The sequence below is a fragment of the Xyrauchen texanus genome, chromosome 1 (assembly GCF_025860055.1).
Source record: "Xyrauchen texanus isolate HMW12.3.18 chromosome 1, RBS_HiC_50CHRs, whole genome shotgun sequence".
Lineage (NCBI taxonomy): Eukaryota > Metazoa > Chordata > Actinopteri > Cypriniformes > Catostomidae > Xyrauchen > Xyrauchen texanus.
In genome coordinates, this window is record NC_068276.1 from 23220240 (window position 1) to 23239334 (window position 19095).

Sequence of the window (19095 nt, forward strand, 5' to 3'; positions counted from 1 at the left end):
ACGCCTCTGAAGAAATTCCAGAGAGTGCTAGGTTACATGGCCTCAGCCGCAGCAGTACTTCAGCTGGGTTTACTGCACATGCGCCCGCTTCAGCATTGGCTAAACACCCGCGTGTCTCGCCGGGCTTGGGCCACAGGCCGCCAGCCCATCAAGGTGACTCAGACCTGTATATCAGCTCTGCAGCCCTGGACAGTGGCCGAATGGTATCAGCGGGGAGTGACAATGGGAGCTGTATCTCGCCGAAAAGTCATCTCGACAGACGCGTCCAACACGGGTTGGGGCGCGGTCTGCGAGGGCTCTCCGGTTTTCGGCCTATGGTCAGTTCAGGAAAAGCTCCTTCACATAAATTGTCTGGAAATGATAGCGGTCGAGTACGCGCTCGTGCGCTTTCTCCCGGTCATTCAGGGTCACCACGTCCTGGTCCGTTCGGACAACAGATCTGTGGTATCCTACCTAAACCGTCAGGGCGGTGTCAGATCCAGGAACCTCTTCCATCTGACAAAACGCATACTGAGTTGGTCCCAGTGCCACCTGCGCTCGCTGAGGGCGACGCACGTGCCAGGCCACCTGAACGACGGCCCGGACAGACTGTCCAGAGACAATATTCCCCCAGGGGAATGGTCCCTGCACGCTCAAACAGTCCAGACGTTATGGCACCTATTCGGCAGAGCAGAGATAGACCTCTTTGCGTCCAAAGAGAACTCTCACTGCCCAATATTTTTCTCAAAAAGCGAGGACGCGCTGGCCCAGGACTGGCCCAGACGCCCGCTTTACGCCTTCCCTCCCGTCTCGCTATTGCCACAGGTAATGCAGAGGATCAGGGAAACGCGTCACTCGGTGCTCCTCATAGCCCCGCGTTGGGAGAATCAGACATGGTTCCCGGAGCTTACGCAGCTGTCACTGACAGCGCCGTGGCCCATCCCAGTGAGAGCAGATCTCCTCTCTCAAGCTCGCGGCACAATCTGGCATCCCCACCCAGAGCGCTGGGCGCTGCATGCGTGGGTGATCAACGACTACCCGTCGCTCTGCCAGAAGGAGTAATAAACACCATCATACACGCTAGAGCCCCTTCCACGAGAAGACTCTATGCGTCAAAATGGTCTGTGTTCTCAAAATGGTGCACCGACAGAGACCTGGACCCGCGGACATGTGGGGTGTCGTCGCTGCTCGTATTTCTACAAGAGCTGCTGGATAAGGGCAGATCCCCATCCACGCTCAAAGTGTATGTGGCGGCCGTTGCGGCGTTCGCTGAACCCCTGCACGGCCAGTCATGGGGTAAAAACGAGCTGGTCATCCGCTTCCTCAGGGGAGCTAGAAGGATGAACCCCCGCGCCCCCATCGGTTCCTATCTGGGATCTTTCTATAGTTCTCGAAACTATGAAAGCCCCCCCTTTCGAACCACTTCAATCTGTGGATTTGAAATACCTTTCACTCAAAACCGTTTTTCTGACTGCCCTGTCATCAGTCAAACGTGTGGGAGACCTTCACGCGCTGTCTGTCAGCGCTGTGTGTCTTGAGTTTGGACCAAGTGACTCCAAGGTCATTTTAAAGCCTAGACACGGCTATGTTCCCAAGGTGATCGGTACTCCTTTCAGAGCACAGGTCATTTCCCTATCGGCGCTGCCAGCACCCGATAGCGAACGCGACGCCAATCTCCTTTGCCCGGTCAGAGCACTGAGATTGTATACTGCGCGCTCCGCTGCTTTCAGACGCTCCGAGCAGCTTTTCGTTTCGTTCGGAGGGAGCACCAAAGGTCTCGCCGCCTCGAAACAGACACTATCTAGATGGATAGTGGACGCTATTGCTGCTGCATACGCGTCAAAAGACCTGCCATGCCCGTTGGGCATTAGGGCTCACTCCACTAGAGGCATGGCATCCTCGTGGGCATGGTCCAGCGGGATTTCCATTCACGACATATGTGTGGCAGCGGGATGGACTTCCCCCTCCACCTTTGTCAGATTTTACAATATGGAAGTGCCCGCTCTGCAGGCAAAACTACTAGCGGTTTAATACGCTACAGCTCCCCTGGTGAGCTGCACTGATGGGACACATTCCACACAGACCGGCACCGCCGCTCTGTCGTTCCCTTCCCACTACGTGCTTATGTATTACACAATCAATGACCCGCATTCTTGCCGGCCAAATATTATTTCCCCACTCATAAGGGCTCCCCCGGGTCCCCCCTTAATTCCCTGGGGCTCATACAGTGGATGCTTGGCGCGCACGGCGTTGACAATGGGTTCCCGTAGCGTAAGCTAGCTTACACAATACGAGAGAACCTCTCCTAAGAGAACGTATCGGTTACCTAACGTAAACTCGGTTCTCTTTAGATGAGGGAACGAGTATTGCGTAGCCGGCCGTGCTCGCGCCACGAGCGACTTTTCGCTTCAGTCAATGAAAACCAGGGTTCCAGCCTACGAACTACGCTTATATGCACTCTAGTCACGCCCATTTTGGCGGGCTTTGATGCAGTGAGCGCGCGGACGCCTCTCATTGGATGCGAGTTCGCCCAAGCTCGTCTATAGGCTGCAGCAGTTGCCACAGAGCAACCTATGAGCTCGCTAGCTAGCCCGCTCAAGGTCTGCAGCTGCCGCACTGCGTTGACAATGGATACAAAAATTAAGGATAATTTTTTGGCTTCAATATCTCAGAAAAGATGAATCTTTCCCGTAGCGTAAGCTAGCTTACGCAATACTCGTTCCCTCATCTAGAGAGAACCGAGGTTACGTTAGGTAACCGATACGTTTTTGTAAGGGACGTTATGCACTGTAGAGAAACAACTCTTAATTTTTCACTGGGCTGTAAAGTGATGTCACTGACGGGACTTCTCGCCAACAACATCCAACTAAGACGAATTTACCGATTAGCTGTTGCAGCACTAACACTACAATTATTTAACATTAGTTTGTTTTATCTAACATCATCTAACAATGAAGAACAATTCTTTGTCCCATTAATTAATCTTTGATAATGTTAATGAAAGCAATTGCTTTGTATGCAAAAGCATTGCCTTTGACTTGGTAACATCAGCTAGCCTAAATCCTTTAGCGTCCTCTTCCCCTATCCCTTTGCTGTTTCTTTCATCCTACTGATGACCTCAGAAAAAGCTAATAAATTGTTAACAAGAAAAATGTAAATATCTTACTAGCTAATAGGTATGCTCTCTCTGAAAAATGGTGTTATCTATGTTGTAGTTATTGTTCGTGTCTTAAAGTACAGGATAGGGCGTTATTTCAAATAGTGATATTTATGACCAGTATCATTACAACCATACATACAACATTCAATTACTTTAAAGTCACATGAAACTGCATTAGCAACCCATTTTACTTGCATAATGCGGTGTATTTTGAAGCGAGACAGGATATTCAATACGAAAAAAAATTGGGGTGGGACTCCATTTTAGGGTGACTTATTCAGCTCCCTAATTCACTAGTCAGGGCAATGATCAGGATGTTGGCCATTTCTAGGGCTGTCACAATTGCAAAATCATTCCAGTGCACTGAAACGTTCACTCCCTAAAAATTCCCAGAATGCACTGTAACAATCATGATCATGAAAGGGAAACAAGGTTTTAATATTAAAGCTGTTAGAAGATGGTTAAAAATACACCCCATTATATTTTTATTTATGTGATTTATCTTTCATAATAACAATGCATGTTTGAAATTCTTCAACAAAAATGCACGATAGTGTCATTTATGCAGCGATGTTGATTACCGGTGCCAGCTGTGTTTTAATGTTCAAACTCATAATTGTTTAGCAGGTGATTGAGTCTGAAGTGTCCTTAAGAGTCTTAGTGGATGAACATCCTTGAAAGACCCAAATTCATGTTCACGATATACTGATTCACTACAAAGGGAGGTAGGAAGCTGATTCAGATGCCCACTTATTCATCAGGGATTGATTCAGTGAAAGCGTCTCACAAAAACCATCAAGGGTTTGGCTTATTTTCCCCAGGTCATACCACTTTGAAATAGTAACGGAAACTAGGGCTGGGCAATATGTCTTAAAAATTATATTTCAATATTTTTCAGCCTATTGACGATATTCGATATATATATCTCTAATTATATATTTGCTCTGAAATGGCTCAAAAGTGTTGTTTTTTTTTTTTTTTTCATTTCATCCAAACAGCCCCTGTAGCAAGTAGGTTCAATATTTTAAAGACATTAAATAAAAATCTATTTAAAAATAATTCGTTTTTAATTAAATAAACACAAGCTTAATAAAAAGCATTATTTACCTTCAATGTTTTTACTAATACATTTTTGTGAATGAAGAAGGTGTGCAAAGCTACCTCACTGAATTATTTTTGAAACCCCAGTTGAACATTGCATAATACCAAATTATTACTATGGGACACGTCAGGTTTATTATTATTATATAATGCTGAATTAGCATTATTATTCTTATTATTAGATTTGCGTTATACAAAAGTTATATATTTCTGTCCTGTTTACTTCCCCTTCATCTCGGACTTTTATTTTGACACAAAAAAATGCAAAATTGCTGCATACGAATATCCATTCTTCCCTACTATATAGTATGCCAAAAACAGTATGTGGAATGTCCGAATCCACAGTATTCATGAAGCAGTAAGCGAGAAGTACTCGTTTGATTTACTATTTCCGGTGAGATTGTGAAGTGCGGATTGACTGGACACCTTATGGTCCCATTATCCCTCAGTAGCTGAGGCGACGTCACGTTCAAAACGCTGGATAGATTTGGAAACTAATGTTTTGAAGTGCGCGAATGCTTGAACCTGCATCACTTTGATTTCACAATGCACGTATACTGGTATGAGAGCGCCGCCATGCACGTGCACGCAGATCAGTGCGTCACTGGTTTGTTCTGAATGACACACAGACCATGTTTATGTGTCTTTAAATCACAATCTTTTGAGGATAATCACATATGAACAACTTGCGATTTGAATGTTAATTTGATTAATTGTGCAGCCCTGAAGGATCATGAAATTAGTTTAATGTTGCGCTCTTTATGAAACTGTAACAGGGCGGAGGGCGGGGCCGGGTCGTGATCGGAGGCTTAATTAGCCTGATATGGGACCGGGTGTGTATAATCATGACCCGGCCCCGCCCTGCGGCCTGTCACAGAAACTTGGTGGCCAAATGAAAGCAAATTTAAATCATCGTGATATTCACGATATTGGTCAATTTAACATGGTCAGCAATTTATCTCAATTATATCATTAATAATAGATATTTCATCCAACCCAAATGGAGACATGAAAGCACATTTAAATGTATTTAAAAAAAAATTGCAAACAGCTATTACCAAACTATATGGATATGCAGACTGACAGAAAAATACAATACAAGCAATACAAACCCCCTTGCACCTCGCAATGCTTAGACTTTTTAAAATATGCCTTTTAAAGCTGCTGTATGAAATTTCTATAGCCCGGCTCCATTAAACGTGTTTAATTTCCAAAAATAAATCATAAACCATCGCTATTGATGGGCACTTTCTGCCGATGTCATGTTCAGATTCCAGTCTGTTCTATAAATAATGACCTTTAATGATCATCTTAAAAAGGCATATATTTCCCCAGTTTTGTCTGCATTCTCCTGCGGTATGGAAACTGCCATACTCTGCTCTGTCATATGCATACACCGACCCTGGATTGACTAGATTGTGAAAAGTGATCTCTACATTGTGAAGAGGGGGCGTTGAAAAATGAGAGGTTCTGATGACCTTAGTCGAAAAAATAAAAGTTGTTTCAGAGGTGTTCACCAAATAATTCAAGATAAGACCAAGAGCGTGTGTTAGGAAAATTAATCTGGTCAGTTTTGATTTCATGTTGATATTTACTGCATATGAGTATGTGATTGCAATGTGTTTATACTTGTGTTGTATACATCTGTTTAGATTTGTCCTTAAATTTGCCCTTCAGTTCCTCTCCTGCTCATGTGTTCATTATTAATTAACATGTGAATGTCAGCTGCCCTGTACCTGATTATTTGTGTGTTTGGTTCGTGTGCGCTCCCATCCAGCCCTGGTAACCCCGCTTTGTATCCCTGCTCTCTCCCAACAGTGCGACAGTATGCCGATATCTGTTTGTTCAGCACCGCACAGTACAAATGTCCTGTGGCTCAGGTAGAAGCCGAGTGAGTACCCCTTTTTCCCTCTTTCTCCATTTCTTCTCTGTCCCTCCCTATTATTTTCAAAGGATCCCTTCTTTGTTAACATCCTGTTCTCTCGGTTTACAAGGACTTCTTTCATCTCTCTCACCTGTTCGACCAGTTTTTTCACCGTCTTTGTTGCTTTCAAGTTGGACTGTGTTTACTACACATCTCACAAAGGTTTATATTTTGTCAAAATATATTTATAGCACGTCAACTCTGGTTATTACCCAGGTGCTTCTGTCATAGCCTCCCCTAGTGGAATCAAACCATGTTTTCGCTAAAGCTAAAAGCACAGCTGATAAAGCCAAGCATCTACACTTGGTAAACGGCGTAACACCATATAAAAACAGTCTATGAAGCTCTGTTCTTCCCTTTCAAATACTCCCGGAGAATCTCATGACTCTACCCTTCTTATTAGCCTTATGTTCGTCTGGTTTGTGACCTCCTTGACCTGTGTGCCCTACGTTCCTTTGTACAGTCCTCTAAGAGCCCTGGCATTGTCTTTCTTTTTGGCAGTCGGCATATGTAGTCGGCATCCTGCTATTTACTGCACCACCATTTGATTTCACACCAAATGCTTCGTTCCCTTCATCACCCTTAAAAGCCCCACGATGGGATTCCTAGTGATTCACTGTTTCCATGCTGATAGGACGAAATAGACTATTCTTTCTCAGTGCTACAGGTCACAGATGTGGTTCTGTACTCACGTGACACCTACAGCAAGTCTGTGGGCTGGCATTCCACATGGTGAGTTTAACATCCGATCATTCCTTCTGGGCACCGTGACCCTGGTCCTACCCTTTATTGCTGGTGATGGCTCTTGGGCCCTTTTTCCACCCTCTCCATGAGATGAGGCAATATGTTTCCCCCTCACTCCCAACAACAAAGACTGTAGCTGTGCATTTTGTCTTCCGTTTTTTTTTTTTTTAAGCTTTTCAGTCAGTTCGTCTGTATTTTTTAATCGACAATTAATCACTGTTTTTGTTTTGTGCCTTGCATTTACCCTTTATAACTTCCTCTAAGAAACACATCACTTAAGGATACGATAGTAAAGTTTCTCTTCCTCTTTTTCATTCTATTTTTTGTTGTCTTGCCTTTCCTTACCATATTTTCCCCTGATTTCTAGTACTGACCCCAAGAGGACATTGTTTATGTCCTCATCAGATTTGACAGATGTTCTCAAACAGTTTTTTATTCTTAATCTCAGTCAAGCTTCTGTTTAATGATACAGCACATGAGCTTTTGATTGAAGAAATTTCAGTCATGACAACTCATAGAATACATTTTAAGGGGCTATATTAAATTTGACAAGTTGGTAGGTTAGGTCTAGGCAGACTAGATCTGTAAATTTTTTCACAGTTTTTGTTGTAGTCATAGTTTTAGTCTTTTGACAAATATTTAACATTCAATATTTCGTCGTGTAATATTCTGAAATTTTACTCTGACGAAAATGACATAATTTAAAGATTTATCTTTTAGTTGATAATGACATGCAAAATGGACAAACAGTGTGTCAAACTGTAACAAACTTAAATAAAATATTCAAACATTTATAAAAAATTAATTATAAACGTTTTAATGTAAACATATCAAACATATAAATATACATACTGTCCTTGTTGTGAAAAACCTGAGCTACTGAAATAATAATGAATAGACTGAAGTATTAGCCACTTTTTAAAAGTTAGCCTACTCTATTCTGAATTCTTCATGCTTTAGAGACTTATTATTTTTCTGTGAAAGATATTACATTGCGTGTAGCGTGTTTCTTAAGGAACATTATGCGTGTTCTGTCTAGCACATCATTTAGTTCAAGTTCTCCTGTTCATTCACTTCACTGTGCAGATGTAAGTTGTTATATTACATATACAGTATTTTATGGGTTTAGTGATTAAACTCATGTTTAAAAAGAATGTGTTTGAATGTGGTATTTACCCTGATTTGAAGCGGTTCAGCGCTTTCAACTCACGCAGCTCAAGCAGAGAAATCTCTAACATACTCTGTATTCATCTAATACATGTAAATGTATTAGATGAATCCATGTCTAATATCTTCTATATACAGATTCTCTGGATGTTTTCTTCTGTTTATATCTTGCACTATTAGTATCTTGCAGTATCATTTTTATCTCATATTTTCGTCAACATTTTGCTTAATTAAAATTGTTTAATTATAGTCATGATGCACCTTTTTTGTCTCAACTTCATTTTCATTGACAAAGTCAAAATAATGTTTGTCAACTAACGTTTTTGTCTGTGATTTCGTTGACTAGATTAACACTGGTTAAACTGCTTTGGGGACATGCTGCATCGAGCTTGTAGGACATGCTGCTGCTGCACAATTAGACATGCAATCCACTTGATGCAGATCTAGACAGGTGGAGCTGGGGGGGCTTCAGAGAAAACTCTCGTAGAGTGCTGCAGTAATACCAGTTTACCTGCTCACAACTGAGGCTGTTGAAACGATTTATAAATAGAGTACACAAGTTGATGGGCTTAACAGAATACATGTAGAGGACCTATCAGCTTGGGCTTGAAGTATGCAAGCCGATTGGTTTAACCGATTACATGTTAAAGAACACCTTTTCCACCTTGCGCTGTGTTGAGTTTCATGACTGAACTTTAAATCATAAAATAGTTCATATTCATACTCTGTTTTACTCATTATTCAAAAAAAGTTACATGTTATAATTTATAGTGCTTTTTTCATCTGCAGTGACCAGGTATCACCCAGCTCCACATTCTGTAAGGTGTATACACTCACCCCCACACTGAACAATAACAGAGAGAAGAGGGGTCTGGCTCTAGACGGACAGCTAAAGCATGAAGACACCAACCTGGCCTCTAGTACCATGTAAGTGGCCTTCAGCTGAGAGTGCATTACTTTATGCTTGTTATCATATGCACAGCCAGAAAAAGGCAAAGCAGTTTTATGCCAAGAGCACACTACAAGAATCAAGCCTTTTATGTTTTAAGTTGCCGATAAACGTGCGACAAGAAGTTTCAGATTGTAGTATGCGCACTTCTGAGAGACCTTTCAACTAGTGGAAGAACTATGAGTCGAACAGCTCAGATCACAGGACAATGGCCATATTCGTATATGAAATATGTCCAGGAATGCATTCCTATTACTCACCTGCATATAGGCCTTTCACGATTATTAAATAATCGTCTGATTTTTTAACATTATTGTATATTTTTTGTGACAGAGAGAGACAGAGTGTGTGCGATTACCTGTTGCCACACCCAAGCAGAGACGCTATCAGATTTCTCAGTGGTAAAGTAGCATCCAAGTGGGGGTATTTTGCGGTAGCCGGTGTGCAAGAGTCCATCACTATAGAAACAGCAAAGTCCTCTGCCATTTTAAACAGCACCCATTGTGTAATTAATCAGGTGTCAGTGTCTCTCAGCTGTGATGAGCCGTAATGCTGAAGTTGTTCATTTAAAGCTGTGTTATAGCTGTAGTCATGTACTAGTAATAAAACGATCACAAAGAGATGTTGTATGTAAACGGCTGATGCAGACTCACTTCACATCACCTAACTGGCTCATATTACAAACAAAATGTATCTTTTGTGACCACCTACTGGCTAACATATGTAATGTAAAAAAATAAAAAATACAAACAGTAGCTCTTAACACATTTTCACTGCTCTTACACTTTAGTTTAGAACGGCACAAATGAAACGCCTCTCATCCAATCAGATTCGAGGACTGGAACTAACTGTTGTATATTACAGTATAATTATACTAAATATAAAATGATATGAATATTATAGCTATTTATGTTGGCTGGGTTCTAAAAACAATATTGGAAGTTTAAAGAGAGACACATTTTAAGTATTTGGAAATATTTTGGTATTTAAAATATAATTTTTATGAATTTGTTTTTTTTAAACCCTTAAAGGAAAGCAAATATCCCTATTTTGTATATGATTCCAAGTTAAATGTGAATAAATTATTTAAGTTGTGTGAAGCACATACTGTATGCATCTTAAGAAATATGACTATTTGTATGACAATTAATCATCATCATCTTGAAAGTCCTAAAACAGACCTAAATAATCATGCATTATTTAATTCACAATTAATCATTAGCCAAATTGTATAAATGTGACAGCCCTTCCTGCATACCAAAGAACATACTTTATTAACATCCAAATAGTATGTTCTTCTTCAGATTAAGTTACATTTTCTCACAGTTTGCAGATTCAGATGCATGTCTTGTAGTTTGTGCTTGGCTTTAGAAAGTTTGTAGTGATATTTAGAGAGTTTGTAGTACTTGTTAAGTTAAACTATCCAATATGTGTATAAACCCTCTGCTGGTGTGAAGTAGTTTCCTTGCTTCTAGTTACTGCTGTGTATATTTAGCATGTTTCTCTGTGCTTACAGAGTAAAAGATGTGGCCAATAAAGAGGTGCTGGGAATCTTGGTGTCCTACAGAGTCAAAGTCAAGCTAGTGGTGTCACGTGGAGGGTGAGTGTGGGAGGGTGAATGTAGTCTTCATCCTTTGCAACAGAGGTAGGTCAGGCTTTAAATTCAGAACATCATGACATTAATTTCAAACAATTGGTTTCCTTTTAGTGATGTGTCTGTGGAGCTGCCTTTTGTCTTGATGCATCCCAAGCCCTCTGAACAGCCCAACTCGAGACCGCAGTCAGGTAACATTTCAGACTCACCTCTCTGCCTCAGGCTAGACAGTTAAGTCTTTTTTATTAATATGTACTTGACTGGAAAGTTTGTGTATGCACAAATTGTTTGCTGTCAAATCTTTGATATACTTGTAATCAGTATTTTTTTTTCTTACTGACAAAGCCTATTAATATTGGCAGACCCTTCTGCCACCTGAGCATTAATACATGTAAAAAATATAATAAATCTATACAATTCAGTGTATTATAATTAATTTAATAAAGTCTTAAAGGAATATTCAGAGTTCAATACAAGTTAAGCTCAATCAACAACATTTGTGGCATAATATTATAATATAATAAAATAATTGCAACTCAAATGAACATTTCATGTCCATGTATGTGTTTATTTGGCAAGTAGTCTGTAATAAGCGACATAATGAGAAGTCAGGTGGTTATTTTCACAAAATAAACACCAACAGAACTCTAATGCAAACTGAAGGATTAATACACATTTTTCTATTGATTCTGTGGTCTTTTTCTTCTCACATAATAATGTAATTTCACTGCAAATCATTATTCCATGTCCATTTATTTAATTAATTGGTAGGGAGCCATGTAATAAGCAAGAGAATTTACAGTCAGCCGGTCATTATCGCATTATTATTAAATAATAAACCCCTTCTGTGTTCTACAAGACCCTGATCCTGACCTCCTGGTTGGGGTTTATTTAGCAGAAAACGACCAGCTGACTGTACATATCATATCTTGGTGTTGCTCAAATAATATAAACAGGCTTTCAGAATATGACTTAGGAATAGAAGTCGAACCACTGGTAAAATAGGTGTTTTTTGATTGTTTTTTCCAAAGTTGATTTAACTTAAGGATTATTTATTCAAAATTTTGTTATCATTTCGTAGATGCTTTTCCTATTTAAAGGTGGAGTGTGTAATTTCTGCGCCACTATTGGAAAAAAAATATATATACTATTTTCAAACACTGGTTAAGCCAATATTGTTATGTCTGGCCCAGTCGGCTGCTCAAACAAACAGATTGCAATTCTGCTTGGTGCCACATAAATAGCACGTCTTTTTAAACATCTTTTGTATTTGCACACATAGTAATTCACGTGTTTCAATTGGACGGAGGCCTCATTCTTTACTATTCCCTTTCTTCCACAGTTGTACCAGAAACAGATGTCCCTGTGGACGCCAACCTCATAGAGTTTGAAACAAAGTCAGTTGGCCGTGCATCTCTTGATAATAAGATGCTGGCTTAGGTGTCTATGCATAACCTAACATTTGTCACTCTTTGTATTCAGTAATTTCTCACAGGATGATGACTTTGTGTTCGAGGACTTTGCAAGGCTCAGGCTGAAGGGAATGAAAGATGAAGAGGATGACCACTTCTGCTAACGCCTCCCCCTACACACACATGACACCATGAGGCGGTTGGAAGGAAAGGGGACAGGGGCTGGGTGTCATCCTGCCAGTACTCTCATTCTTCTGCTCCACTGGGCCCATCTGATGGTGTGGAGCACATACTGATTTTTTTCAAAGGCTCCTTAACTTTCTTTTCCCTCTTTTCTCTTTCTTTTGACTCCCTCACCATTTTGGCATCTGTGGTGTGGTCCTTATATTGACCTTTGTTTATCTGGTCATATGAGCCACTTCACATTGGTGCATATGTTGGATAGAAATTTGATGGAGATGAAAACAATGATGAACTGATGTTACACGTGTCATCTATACATCAATGTATAATATTGTGGGTGATCAAAGGGTCCATTGATTCAGGGGTGACTTTTTTTTCTCTACCTTTTTGTTTCCTTTTTCTTTCTTTTGTCATCAAATTCCCACTTATATATCAAGTGGGCATTAATAGCTATATAATGATGATACGTGTTCCATGTTATTACATTGTACAGTACATACACTGTTCATAGACACCATAGGGAACTTGATTTTGGTGTTAATTTTATTCCACTTTCCTAGACCCGTAATCTAATCCATCCTTACCTGCTCAACAGCTTTTATGTTATAGTTACGTAAAATGTATACATATCATAAAATAAATATGTAATAACACTTTTCAGTGCACTTGTAGTGCACACAGTACTCAAATAAGTAAGGATGTGGCATTTTTAGGGAAAGAGTAGTTTGTAAAGCGCATTAGTAAACAAGCATCTGATTTCTAATGAACATTTTAGCATCTATTCTACTTGTAGATTTGTAGAATATGTACACACTGCTACAAGTCCAGTGCGAAATTAGCTCATAGATAACAGAGGCCAGGGACAGACTCTGAGAATGTCAGATGCCTGATATATTTGTGTGCCACACAAAATTTTATTCCTCATTATTTGTGCCTGCCCAACTTTATTTGCCAAAACGTGATGATTTATAATGTTGCTTGTAGGCTAAGCTCAGTTTTTTTTTTTTTTTTTAAATGATATGCGCATTCCATGTTTTAGTTCACGGGAACTGATCATGTAACCATATGACTGCCAGAAATATTTTGATGATGGTTATTTTTAAATCTCAGTTAGAGCATGATTTCCAGGAATTTTCATTTTGATTATTCTCCCAGGATCAAGCTTTTCCTTTTGACATTCTGCATAGTTTACTACTGAACAATGGCAAATTTACTTATGTTACAATGTGTAAAAGGAAGAAACATTGTGTAGTGATCAAAATGGAGCTCCCATTGAAGGACAAAAACAATATCTCTAAAATAAAGGTTTGCTTTGTTTAAAGCACCCATACACGCATGGAGCATACTTGCCAGTAAGCATAAATGCATTCGATTTCAACTTTGTTGAGCCCTCTATTTGTCTACTTAACCACAGATGCCAGCACAAGAAATCTGGGATGCTTCAAATTATTTTCAGGATGTTTTAAATGAAATCTTTACTTCTTTCTCAGTAGAGATGACTTTTAAAAACATCACAGCTCTATAGAACATCAAATGGCTTTGCAGGAGATCAGCGTGTAAAGCTCTGCAGCTAACTAGAGCTCTACCCAGTAACCAAAAACCTCAGTACTTCATTACAGAGTTTCCTCACTAAACATGTTGGCCCGATGATTGATAGATCATGGGCAGCAGAGACATTTTTCTTAAGTTCTAACTCATTTACATTCTTTTGCAACCACAAATACCTTATTTACATCTTTTATTTAAAATTCAAAGTTTGTTTTTGTGAACGCTTTAAAGAGCTTGATCAACTAGCCAGAAGTCTCCTGCTGAAGTCGTACACACTGTATATATTATATTTGTCTATGTAAATTGTACACGCATTACTGTCAGAAGACAGTAAGCCTATGTCCAGTAAAGCCCGCTGTGAAATCTGGGTCACGAGGAGGATGTTTAGTTGGTGGTTTTTATTTTAGATTGATTTCCTTTGCAGCCAAACAGCTGATTGATTCAGTCTGGCTCTGTCAAGAAAACAGGAAGTGATTAGCATAAAGTGCTGAGAGATACTCCATTTTCAGTTTTTAGATTTTTATACAGGAAGCCTCTTTTCACGGATGTATGTGAAGACCCATAAATGCTGTGAGCTCCGATTTAGTATTTTGTCATACTGTATGACTTAACCAACAGCATTATAAACAATTTTTTTAAAAGTGGGCCCAATAAGTAAGGCTTTATATTTTATGATTTTGGCACAGTATGTGGAGACAATTGAGTTGTGATGAACATGGCTAAACACGGATCTGAAATCACTGTGGCAACTGGAAATGTAATTATTTTATCTTGTCAAACATACAGTGAAATGTGTCAGGAATATTTGCACACTAGTGAGTAATGCGAATTCTAAACCAGCTCCAGTTAGATCATTTGTGCTATAGATCAACATGATCTTACTGAGAGACCGTTTAATGTATTGCATTCTTTATGTTTGCATACAGGTAATTTTCTTGACTTTGCTCAGTCAACAATAGAATGCCTTGTTTGACACATGCTGATACATGGCAGGGAGCCTATCTTCATTAGCTGGATTAACACTTATTCTCTGTCTACAGTATACGGAGTGCTTTACTAGAAAGCTGTGCATGCATTCTAGAGGTGGCTGTAGGCTTTGGGAATGTTTTACTATTGTAATAGCGTGACCATCTTGATGTAAAACTTTGCTTTGGTGATCTGGATGGAGCCTGTTATGGCTAAAGCTGACAAGTGTAAAAAGAAATGTATCATTATTTGCAGATTTATTTGGGTCTTAAGGTGACACACTTTCATGTTGGTTTATTGCTTATCAAGAACCATATGTCAGACTTTTTTTTTTTTTTTTAAGGATTATCTTAAAGCTAGTTTTGACTACTAAAATTGATATTATGAGAATAAACGTACATGCTTCCTGGTAAATTAATAATTTGACTAAAAAGTAAGATTTCAAAATATATTGATATGAATTCCAACATACTGTATAACAATGTTATTTTAGTCAATAAAAAATCTTTAAAATTCAAAGAAAAACTTTTTTCAAGTGTGTGTGCGCACGTGTGCATGATATAAGTAGATACATTTTTAGTTATTCTCCTAAAAGCCCCTCAAACAATATGATGTTCTACACATGTTATTGCAGTAACTGGGTTAATATGTTGATGCACTCAAAGTAGGCCTATATGTGATATTTTTAGAGTTACAATCTGTAAAAATAAATGAAGGACAGAAAAAAATACACAATATAATTTTCCAGTCTTCAATTATATTCCACATTTTAGCTAAAAAGTAGACTTTAAAACTGTATTTATCGATTTCTTATTATTTACGGGCTACTGTAGAAATGGCCAAAATAATGTAGACACCCTCTTCTGAGTTTGGCTGTTCCAGTCATTTTTGTGAGGACATATCTTAATAATACTCCCTGAGACATTTTGGGAAATTGTGTGCTTTTAACTTTGTTGCAACTCGCAACAGACTGGGTTGGGCACTTTTCTATTCCAGCTCGACTATGCCACTGTGCATAAGGCGAGGTCCATATAGAAATGGTTCACTGATTCTTGACTGGCCTGCACAAAGCCCAGACCTGAACCCGTCTGAGCACCTTTGCGATGAATCGAACAGTTTATCGCCCAACATCAGTGCCTGACTTCACTGATGCTCTTCTGTCTGAATGGAGGCAAAGTAGCAAACCCCCTGCAGCCATGTTCTGACATGTAGTTAAAAGTCTTCCCAGGAGACTAAAAATCACATGGGAGGGATTAATGGCCATGCTTTTGAATTCAATGTATATGATACAAGACCAGGGGTCGGCAACCTATGACGCGTGCCAGCATTGGCACGTGGAGGGGTAATCACTGGCAAGACAGCAATGGTGATAGTATTATACTATTTTATTAATATTAAATGCTACTCCTGCATTCCAGTTTGCATCTTGGTGTAATCCTTCCTCGTGTTTACCCAGCGTGTTTTCATGAGCTGAATGGGAGGCTAAACACTATTAAAGTGATGAGACTGCAGTATACTCAGACTCGTGCAGCGCATGCAAGCCATTCGCACTGCACGAGCAGGAAGCGCTTCACGTTCGGTTAATCGCTCGAGTTAACACGCCCACTTTGATTCGGTCAGACTGCGCGGATGACAAGTCTACATTCCGTGTTACATTTTGTTTCTTTTTGCTTTCAGAACAGCACATCATTTAATAGGGAAAACACAACTTTTAATCCTTGAGATTTCTAACACAGCATAGGCCTACTGGTACACACAAAATTACATTAAATGGTCAAAAAAAAAAATAAACCCATATCGTGGGGTTCAAAAATCTATTAAAAATGTCAATTAAACCTAGAAATAAAGTTTTAGGACTGCGCAGGTGCGATTCAGCGGAAAAGGCTAAATAGTTGATCGGCTTGTAATGTGTGAATGGCTTGCACGCGCAGCGCGAGTCTCGTCACACTTTAATAGAGTTTAGCCTCCCATTCAGCTGATGAAAACATGCTGCGTGATCATGAGGAAGGATTACATCAAGATGTAGATTGGAACAAATTCATATAAATAAAATAGTCTGATCTTCTCTTGCTGTTACTTGCGTACTAGTGATCATATGATTACAGTGACATAATATAAGAAATATTTAAGATTCAACACAATGTTTTGATCACTCATCAAATAAGCAAATTTGGGACTGACTGTGTTTAACTCATTTTGCACAAAATGACAGGTTCTTTCATTAAATCCTTTCATATGCAGGATCATTATCATCGGGTTTTGAACAAATTGTTCATTCAAACTCTTATGCTGATAATATAATTTGTAATGAATAATAAATAGATCAAATGAGGCACTGGCTTTAGGGGCTCACTGCTGGCATTCGGATTTATCCCACATGTGTACATCCAGCAATTCTATTTGCAATAAGATTTAGCAAACCATTTCTTCATGGATCTCACTTTGTGCACAGGGGCACTGACATTTTGAGAAAATTACCCTGCCCAAACTGTTGCAACAAAGTTGGAACCACCTATTTCTCTAGAACAGTGGTTCTCCAAGGCCTGAACTGGGTGTGTAGGTGAAGGAAGCTATACAACATGTGCAGTGTTGGGGGGCCTCCAGTAACAGGGTTGGGAACCACTGCTCTAGAATGTCACTCTATGGTGCAGCATTGTTTAGTTTTTTGCTGGAATAGCCGAACCAGTTCATTAAAAGTGGCCGGCCACTTACTTTTGGCCACATAGTGTATTTAAAGGGATATTTCACCCAAAAATTAAAATTATCTTATGATTTACTTTCCCTCATGCCATCCCAGTTGTGTTTGACTGTCTTTCTTCTGCTGAGCATAAATTAAGATTTTAAGATGAATATCTCAGCTATGTTGTTCCATTCAATGCAAGTGAATGGTGACAAGATCTTTGAAGCACACAAAGGCATAAAAGTAATCAGATGCATTTTAAATAATTGCAAAAAGCTTCATTGGTCCAAAAAATGAACTTTGTTCACAAATTACCCAAATTTCACAGTTTTTTGGTCCTAGCACAAAATGACCAGCTAACATAATTTCACTAATCATATCAGCATCACCTGGGAAAGTGTGAACAAGTACTAGTCAGGTGAAATCAATCTATCATTCTGACTGGATTATAAGAGCAGACTGATTGCTATAAATGGAGGGAAGAAGTGCTTCCAATCATTGTGTTCTTGTTCGCAATGGTTACCTCTAAAGAAAGACATGCAACCATCATCGCTTTGCATCAAAATTGACTTACATACAAAGAAATTGCTGCGAAGCACATTGCACCTGAAAGAACCATTTATCGATATTCTGGAGAAGAAAAGGTGAATGCTATATGAGTCCTGTGTCGTGTCAACAGTGAAGCATACTGAGACCATCCATGTGTGGGGTTACTTTTCATCCATGGGCTCTCACAATTCTGCCCAAAAACACTGCCATGAATAAAGAATGGTATCAAAACGTCCTGCAAGAGCAACTTCTCCCAACGATCCAGGAGCAATTTGGTGATGATCCGTGAATTTTCCAGCATGATGAAGCACCATGTCACAAGGCAAGAGTGATAATGAAGTGGCTCGGAGATCATTACATTGAAATTTTGGATAAATGGCCAGGCATCTCCACGGATCCCATTGAGAACCTGTGGTCAATCCTCAAAAGGCAAGTGGACAAGCAGAAGCCCACAAATTGTGATCAACTCTGAGCACTAATAAGTCAAGAATGGATCGCCATCAGTCAGGATTTGGCCCAGAGGCTGATGTCCAGCATGCCAAAGTGAATTGCAGACGTTATGAAGAACAAGGGTCAACACTGTAAATATTGAGTCTTTGCATATATTGAGTGTTTTTGCCAATAAAAGCCTTTAAAACTCATGAAATGCTTTTCATTGTTTTCCAGCACAGAAACATGTGAAAAATAATCTACAAATATTGAAGCAGCAAATTTCGCAAAACGCAAAATTTATGTCACTGCCAATACTTTTGACCACAGCTGTACATGTATAATGTATAGTATCGTATAATCCAGAAGACATGAATTAAAACACTGGAGTTTTATGGATTACTTTTATGCTGCCTTTATGTGCTTTTTAAACCTTCAAAGTTCTGGCCACTATTCACTTGCATTGAAAGGACTAACAGAGCTGAGATATTCTTCTAAAAATCTTTATTTGTGTTCAGCAGAAGAAAGAAAGTAATACATATCTAGGATGGCATAAGGGTAAGTAAATCATAAGAGAATTTTCATTTTTGGGTGGACTATCCTTTTTAGAGACTGAAAAGCACTCCAATGATTTATCGGGAGGATGCACGTGTTTACGTCAACCACTCAACCTCCTGTCGCGTGATTGTGGCGTCATTCAGGGGCGCAAA

At 39.5% G+C, this 19095-nt stretch overlaps 1 protein-coding gene across 2 annotated transcripts in view; it reads left to right on the forward strand.

Moving 5' to 3' along the window:
• arrb2b (arrestin, beta 2b) overlaps nucleotides 1-15190 on the forward strand; it is a 63432-nt gene extending 48242 nt beyond the window's left edge. For both annotated transcript variants that reach the window (XM_052120432.1, XM_052120510.1), the window contains 6 exons: nucleotides 6059-6131; nucleotides 8865-9002; nucleotides 10541-10624; nucleotides 10733-10809; nucleotides 11961-12015; nucleotides 12101-15190. In XM_052120432.1, the coding sequence (XP_051976392.1) occupies nucleotides 6059-6131; nucleotides 8865-9002; nucleotides 10541-10624; nucleotides 10733-10809; nucleotides 11961-12015; nucleotides 12101-12194 (521 nt within the window). In that variant the 3' untranslated portion in view covers nucleotides 12195-15190. The remainder of the gene's footprint in view (nucleotides 1-6058; nucleotides 6132-8864; nucleotides 9003-10540; nucleotides 10625-10732; nucleotides 10810-11960; nucleotides 12016-12100) is intronic.
• The last annotated feature ends 3905 nt before the right edge of the window (nucleotides 15191-19095 follow it).